Source organism: Ursus americanus, chromosome 2 (assembly GCF_024610735.1).
Source record: "Ursus americanus isolate L20-20 chromosome 2, mUrsAme1.1.p, whole genome shotgun sequence".
NCBI lineage: Eukaryota > Metazoa > Chordata > Mammalia > Carnivora > Ursidae > Ursus > Ursus americanus.
This window is the reverse complement of record NC_142128.1, coordinates 68,390,896-68,398,715: the sequence shown is the minus strand read 5'-3', so window position 1 is coordinate 68,398,715 and position 7,820 is coordinate 68,390,896. Positions and strand designations below refer to the sequence as shown.

Here is a 7,820-nt window from a genome sequence, read left to right as displayed (position 1 = left end):
CATGGCAAGGTGCCTGATGCTTGACACCAATTGTCCCTGGTGGAGGGCCCTGGGGGGGGCACACAGAGAGCCTGGACAAATCAGAGCAGGAGGCCCTGAAATGCAGTTAGATCCCCAAATGGAAGAGGAGGCAGAGGTCTCACTGGCCAGTCTGAGTTCCTAGTAAAGTACAAGGGGTCGGGGTCAGAGACAGCCTTTGTCAGGCCTGGTTGGAGAAGGGGAACAGAGGTAGGGCTCTCTGCTCCATCAGGAGCTTTCCCAGGATGAGGTTAGACTCTGGTGCTCCCTCCAGGGGGAATGGATGTCACGGCCTCTTCTAAACTATGTTTATCAGGAGTCCCAGAGGTTGGCCCCATTATGACCCTCAAATTGGCAGGCTGGAGACTAGCTCTGAGCCCCCCAAGCCCTCCATGAAGGAGGTTGAAACAGGCTCAACCATGGTTTTTCCAGCCTGGGCCCCTCACACTGGAGCAGCGGGAGCTGCAAACAGGCAGGGGAATGGAGCCAAGCTGTGGATGAGTGAGGCTGAAAACAGGCTGATCTGGGAAGGCAGGGACGGCTTCTGTTTGTGGGTCTTTTCCGGTAATGGGAGCCGGCATCATGTGTGCAGGACCTTCTCTGGCTTTCCTAGGTGGCTCAACTACATTCAGGGCCATGGCCCCAACTAGAGCCTGGGGTCAGGGTCTGCCGGCTGACCTGGGGACCTGGGAGGTTAGCAGCAGTGGCAGAGAACGGGGTTGGGGGGGTGGATGATGTGAGGTATGGAGGGGTCTGGAGGTATGGGGTGGAAGGAATAGTGGCTGCCTCTGAGTCTCCAGGCTTTGGGTATACACTCTGGATGGACCATGGGAAGATAGAGCCCAAATGGGAGACAGAACAGTCTCTAGCTCGGCGCTGGAGTTTGGCTCAGCGTGGGAGAGACCAGAGAAAACAAAAGGCTACATGAAAGAAGCACAGCCAGCCCAATCTGGTCTAAGAGTAGGGACTTGATGCCAGCCTTAGCCACCGTCTGCCCTGCCCCTCCGGACCCTGGGATGGGCCAGAAGAACCCTGGGATTCCAGCCTCCGGCTGGCTGGGCTGCAGCTGCAGTACTGGGCTCCAGGTGGCGCCAATCTGCTGACTTTCAGGACGCCTCCGAGAGCCCAGCTGGCTCAGTCTCTCAGTCTGTCTACCTAGCTTGGTCCCCCACAGGATCAAGGTGATCCCAGGGCCTTAGACCTGACTGGGGCTGCATGCATGCAAAGCATTCAGTGGGTGGAAATCCGCACCCGTTTCTTTGGTGGCGGGCCGGCTGCTCTTTCCTCTTTGCGCACTGCCCCCATCCTTGCCTAAGGTGGAACTTTCACCAAATGACCCCTTTCAGGACAAGTCCTCACTTCCCTCCTCCAGGAGACAAGGTGACAAGGATAGACCCTGAATTCCAGTTCTGGGTCTGTCCCTCCAGCCATGTGACCTTGAACAAATCATTTCCCTCTTGGGTCTCTGTGGAAAATGTGGTAGAGGGGTTGGGGGCCTCTGGGAATGCTTAAGGTTGCTTCCAGAGGGCCTCCTGCAAGTCCCACTGACCGGTGGCTGACCCTGCAAGCAAGAGGGTCCCCATCCCGCAAGCCTGGGTCCTGGGACATCCCATGGTTTCCAAACAAGTGCAAGAGCAGGTCCCTGACGTGCCGTCTCTGCTCGCTCTCTTAGGGTTTCTTTGCTTTTTTTTTTTCTTTCCTGGATGAAATTCCTGCCAGCTCGGAAGGAGGGAAGGGGAGCGAGCCACAGCACAGAAAGTTTCCTTGACTCCTCCTCCCTGTGTCTCCCTCCCTTGCCAAGCCCAGCCTGTGAAACTGAATAACGAAGATCACTCAACAATGCCTGCCCCTCTCTGACTGCACCGTCCCCGCGCTGCCGCCGCTGCCGCCCACGACGCCCAGCAGAGCCCGCGGGGCGCTCCCCCTCGACGGCGCAGCCCGCCGGCCCGGCCGCGGGACCCAGAGGCGAGCCGCGGCGGCCACCGCGCCGGAGCGCCCGCCCGCCCGCCAGGTGCCCCGGCCGCCGGCCGCCGAGATGCCCAGCCCGCCGGCACTCAGGGCGCTGTGGCTGTGCGCCGCGCTGTGCGCCTCCCCGTGCGCCCGCGGCGCCCCCCAGCCCGGCCCGGCGCCCGCCGCCTGCCCGGCCCCCTGCCACTGCCAGGAGGACGGCATCATGCTGTCGGCCGACTGCTCGGAGCTCGGGCTCTCCGCCGTGCCGGGGGACCTGGACCCCCTGACGGCTTACCTGTGAGTACTGGCCCGCACGTCCCTCCCTGCTCCCGCCTGGCCGCCCGCTAGCGCCCAGCCCCGACCTCCGGCTAGGGCACCTGCCAGGCTGGGGCCGGGAGGCATGGGCATCCGGGGAGAGCTCTTCCCCTTCCAAGTGGACTGCTGCGAGACTGGGCTGAGGCGCGCCTGTGTGTTGGGGGCGGTGGGGGGGCAGAGTGAGTCTGAGAGGGCAGATCAGACAAATGATGAGGCCGGGCTTCCCTCGGTTTCTCAGTGGCCCCTGTATGAGAATGGCCCCTTCACTGTGGGAGCTCAGGCTTGGTAAGAGGTGGGTGTCTGGACACTGCAGCTGGAGGGCCCCGGGGCTCGCCCCCCCCCCCCCCCCCCCCCGCACAGCAGTGCCCAGGACCGTGGCTGAAAAGAAGCCGACTGATTTGGTGGTAGAGGAGAGGGGAGGGGCTCCAGTGGGGTGCAGAGATCATCTGTCCCTCTGCCATGGCAAGGAGAGCAGAGCTGTCATACTGAGGCTGGGTGGCCTTGGTGGTGGTGGTGGGGGGATCCCAGAAGCTGGGAGCGGGGCCTTGCTCACTCTTGGCTCCTCCAGAAGGGCCCCTGCCAGCACCGTCTCCCTCTGCTGAGGCCTCCTGGCTCCCCCAGGGGCCTCCCTGAAGTCGTGTCCCAAGAGGCTGTCAGAGACACTAATTTGCGGGCAGGCTCTGAGGCCGAAAACCAGAGAACCATTTTTAGAGCTGAGTTGGGGTGAGATGGCGCGTGAAGGGGACCCTATTGGGGGCAGCTGTCCCGAGGTAGGCTCAGAGGAGTTTCTCCCTCAGAGCCTCAGGGCTGGGGGCACTCCCTGCTCCCACCTGGGCAGGAGGAGGGTGTGAGAGCGCATTCCAGACCACCTCACCCACCCCCACCTTTGCTCTGGGGAGGAAACCTGCCCCCACCCCCAGCCCTGCTCAGGCTCCTTCACCTTTTCTCAGAGGAGTTCAGGTGGGAAAGTCTGGGACCTTCTGTCCCAGGGACAGGCTCTGGGGCTCCAGGACCTGCGATCTCTGAGGAAGAGGGGGCTGGGCTAGTTTTCACAGGAGTCCAGCAGTGTCTGTTGAGCTAAATGGAATCAGGACACTCAGTTGTGGGGTTGTCCTGGCGGCGTGTGGAGGGTCCTGAATTGCAACCCTTCCTGGAGCTCCCCCCGCCCCCAGTCCTTCTGTCCCTAGTTGGATGTCCCTTCAAGAAGCACAGGCGGGGGACCAGGGCGGGGAGTGGGGGGAGTAAATAGTGTCCGCATTCCAAAAGGGCAAATTGAATCCTTCACAGACCAGGAGGTGACGGCAGGGGTAAACACTGTGAGCCCCTTGGGGGGCTGTGAGGGTGTCCCCACAGTTGGCAGAGGAGGGCTGGCTCTGGCCCCCATGCCTGCTACAGCTAGGGCAGCCCCACTTTGAGCCATTTTATAAATTGGGGGTATATGACATTGTTTCATTTGAAGAGAGGGCTCTGGGGCTAGAAAGTTTGGAAATGGCATTTGTAGAGTCTTTCTCTGGGGGAGCAGAAGGAAGGACCTTTTCCTGGGGTGGGGGGATGGGGCCTTGAAGGGGTGAGGGGACGGGACCTTCCAGAGATTGGCTGCTCCAACCTCCATTCTCAGCACCTGTCTTTCCAGACTGACCCTTTTTCTGGAAGAACTTGGGGAAGGAGAGGTACAGTGCCACCTTTGGAATCCCAGTGTCCCACCATCCATGCCGATGGAAGATTTTCCACCACCTTGTCACAGTTCTCTGGAGCTGTGAGGTCTGCATTTGGGTTCAGTGGCAGTGGCACTGTCTGAGCTTGTCTTGTGTCTCTGTGGGAATAGAGAAAGCCTCTCTCTCCCAAAACTCAGACTGTGGTTCAGAGAGCGGGAGAGGGGAGGAGTAGGGTCCTGAGACAATATGGGGGATTTAACAGTGGGCTCTGGAATACTGGGGGGACATGTCCCCTGCCCTGGACTGCGGACAGGTCTCATGTGGATGGTAGATGAAGGGTCTCTGCTGGGGGCAGCTGGCCTGGGGGTGGCTCTCTTCCTTTGCCTCTCAGGAAGGTGGAGCAGGCATGAGGGTTGTCATTGAAAGGAGCGAGGGCAGGGAGGTCGTGGGGCTCGCTTCCTCCCCAGCTATGTCAGGAAATGCCCAGGCTGGCCTTGCCTCAAGGAGCCCAGCTCTAGCGGAGGACGCCGCAGATTTACGTTTGATGATGGAACCAGCCGTGCCTCTCTGTCTGGGCCCCCAAACCCTGGTTCCTTCCAAGCTTTGCTACCTACTGAGTCACTGAGCTTCCTCTGAGCCTCGGGTTCATCGTTTGTGTATGGAGAGAAGTGGGTAGCAGGGAGGACGAAATGAGATAATATGTCTGTGCCTGACACACAGGGGAAGACGTAGAAATAGTGGCTATTATTATCATGCCTGCTGCTGGGTGTTCAATGGAGGTGGAAGCAAGCTCCCAGGACACTTCACACAGGAGGGAAATGGAGTCCAGGGGTGAGTACAGAACTCAAGGGAGGGTTGCTGGGTGGCTCAGGCAGTTGGGTGTCCGACTCTTGATTTTGGCTCAGGTCATGATCTTGGAGTCCTGGGATCGAGCCCCACATCGGCTCTACACTCAGCATGGAGTCTGCTTGTCCCTCTCCCTCTGCTCCCGACCCTCCTCTCTCAAATAAATAACTAAATAAAATCTTAAAATAAAAAGAACCCAAGGGAATGGTCTCTGGCAGGAAGAAGAAAGGTATGTGCTAGGGAGTCATCTGCGGGTGCCGGTCTTGGTCGATGCTTGGTTGTTCGGGGGGCCTGCAGCCCAAGGAGTCAGTCGACAGTGGGGGTGGGGGCGGGAGGGGAGTGGACACTTGAGTCTTCCTGACACAGGGTCGAGAAGGTGAAAAGTAAGATTCAGGCAGTTGGGTGTACAGGAAGTGACAGGTGTGCAGGAAGTGATAGGTGTACAGGAAGTGACAGGTATGCAGGAAGTGGCCGGCCTTCCTGGGTACCTGAGGATCTCAGACGGAGCCATAGATTGAACCATAGGTGGCACCAAGGAACATGGACTCCAGCAGATACCTGGGGGTCCTAGACCTGCCCCAATAAAAATTACTTCACATCTGCTTCCCCACCCCAGGAGGGTGAGAGTCCCTCTTTCTAGGCAGCTACCTCTCATGGTGAACACACCTCTACCTTCCTCCCTCTTGCTTCTAGCGAAGACCAGGAAGTCTTCTTTACACCCAACTGCTATCCTTTACTTTGACACTCAAGTCCAAAAATAATGATTCTTTTGAACCCCAACACCATCCCTGTTTGATCAAAGTTGGGAGGACAGGCTTGAAATAGTCACCATCTTTCAAATATCTCTCATTTTTTGAAGTCTCCTCCCAAACTGAGTGGCCGTGAGCCTCACTGGGGTTTGAACCTTCTTCCTGGGTAGGTCCTGTTCTGGAAACCCATCTGGAGGAGGTGGAGCTCTGGGGGCATTCCAGACTGATGGTGACATGAAGACATGATGTCTCTTGCTGTATTCTACCCCATACACACAGTGAAGGGACGGGGATCTCCAGAGAGCAAATACTTGTTGGCAAAGACCCAGAGTTGTCCCTGAATGGGAGAATCTGAGTAGTTACTCTGTGCCTCCTTTTGCTCCCAAAGTCGAGCCGTATCAGGAGCAGATGGTGGGAGAAAAGCCTTCTTGGGAGGCCCCTACACTTGCATTTGGCCCTGAGTGTCCATCTCCAATGCCCACTGCTTTGGGGGCTAAGAGAGGGGCCAATCCTCTGGGCAGCCCTAGTCAGGCTGCTCATTGTCTTCTTGGGACTTCACTCCCTTTCAGACTGCCCGTGATAACCACTGAGCTTGTTTTCAAGGTCATCGTGTGTGTGTGCGTATGTGTGTAAGGGTCTCAATTCTAGGTAATTTGCATCCTCCCCATCACTGCCTGGGGGGTTACCCATGACCAGATGGAGTCAGGCCACTGGGGGATGGCAGAGGGGTTAAGAGCACAGGCATCAGCCATAACAGAGCAGAGGGATGACTCATCACTAAGCCATGTGAACCTGGTCCAGTTGATCTGTGACTTAGTTTCCTCATCTGTAAAGGGAGCTAATATCTATCTCATAGTGTTGCTATGTGGATTCACTGAAGTCGTGTTTGTAAAGGGTTTGGCATAGTGTGTGACCTGTGGTAAGAGCTCAGTCAGTGCTAGCCAATGTTGTTGTTATGGTGACTGGGGCCAAGAAGTGTTAGGCATGGAAGTCTTCCTGGAGGAGGAAGTCCTGGAGCTAGCATTGGGAAGAGAGGAGGAGGACTGTTCTGTGAAAGGCGTGGAATTGGGGTGTGTGTGTGTGTGTGTGTGTGTGTGTGTGTGTGTGGTGGGGGCCACGAGACGGAGGAGTAGCTGGCAAGGAGACTGAAGGCGCTGTACTGGGAACCCAGAGCAGCTATAGTGTTCTGCTGGCTGGTGCAGTCTTAGGGCACCCGGGGCAGGAGGTGGACAGCAGATGAAAGATGCCAGCCTCCTCCCAGCATGTCCTGATGGGCCTTGCGGGCCTATCGCAGGAAGAAGCAAGGACGCATGAATGAGCAGCTTCAGCAGATGAGAGCCGGCCTTGGGCAGGATGTGCCTGGGGGCTCAATGTGCCCGAGTTCCTGTCTCACTCCAAGTCTACCCTTCCTGGGTCAGGCCTCAGTTTCCCTTTCTGGTAGATTCTAAGAGCCTGAGCCATCTCTGCCTTCCTGAAACTTGGGATTTGTGAGGTCTGATCCTTGGTCTCTTGGTTACTGTGATGTGAGCTCCCAAACTTTTCTGGACCTCAATGTCTACACATTTCGTCGAAAAACTGGAGCGGGAGGGGTAGGGAGAAACCAACCGTGAGCCTGCTCCCCGGATGCAGGAAGAGAAAGCCTCCAGTGAGAACTGCTTGGCCGAGGTGGGCAGTAGGGGAAGGGACCGCGGGAAGGGAGGAGGGGGACCCAGACAGCACCCAGACCAGGGCAGAGAGGAGAAGGGCGAAGCCAGGGAGAGTGATTCCAGGAAGTGGGGTGCCAGCCTTCCTCCAAAGTGCAGCCTGTGGGAACGGGCCCATCAGAGGGCAGTCCTGGGGGGTCGCCGGAGGAGGATGAGTGCGTGGAGGAGCCAACACCCCAGTTCAAAGGAAAGGCAGGAAACAACCCTAGGCAAAAGAAAAAGGAAACCTCTGGGCTCTGGCAGCAGCAAGCGCTGGGCGCGGCCGGGTGGGGTGGCTGGCGGAGGAGAAGAAGGCCTGGCTCGGAGCAGAGTTGGCCCCCAGCCTGCCCCCCCCCCCCGTTCAACCCCGCCTTCCCCCATGCCGTGGGCTCTCAACCCTGATGGCCCCACACGTGCCACAGCCCGCTTCCCACTCTGCCCCGTGCCCATCGGGCCGAGAGACGGACGGGGCACAGGACAGGGCACCGCATGGGGAGGCCCTGCCCGGGAGGCCGGGAGGCTCTGGCTGTGGCCTCCAGTCTCTGCCCCACTAGTTAGGAGCGGTGAGTCTTTGGACAAGTCACTTAACCTCTCCACAGTTAGCT

At 58.4% G+C, this 7,820-nt stretch overlaps 1 protein-coding gene across 1 annotated transcript in view; it reads left to right on the top strand.

Annotated features, from left to right (window-relative positions):
• Nucleotides 1-2,038: 2,038 nt before the first annotated feature.
• The window catches only part of LGR6 (leucine rich repeat containing G protein-coupled receptor 6), a 118,558-nt gene continuing 112,776 nt past the window's right edge, over nucleotides 2,039-7,820 (top strand). The window contains exon 1 of the mRNA XM_045787893.2: nucleotides 2,039-2,265. Coding sequence (XP_045643849.1) covers nucleotides 2,054-2,265 — 212 coding nt within the window. The 5' untranslated portion in view covers nucleotides 2,039-2,053. The remainder of the gene's footprint in view (nucleotides 2,266-7,820) is intronic.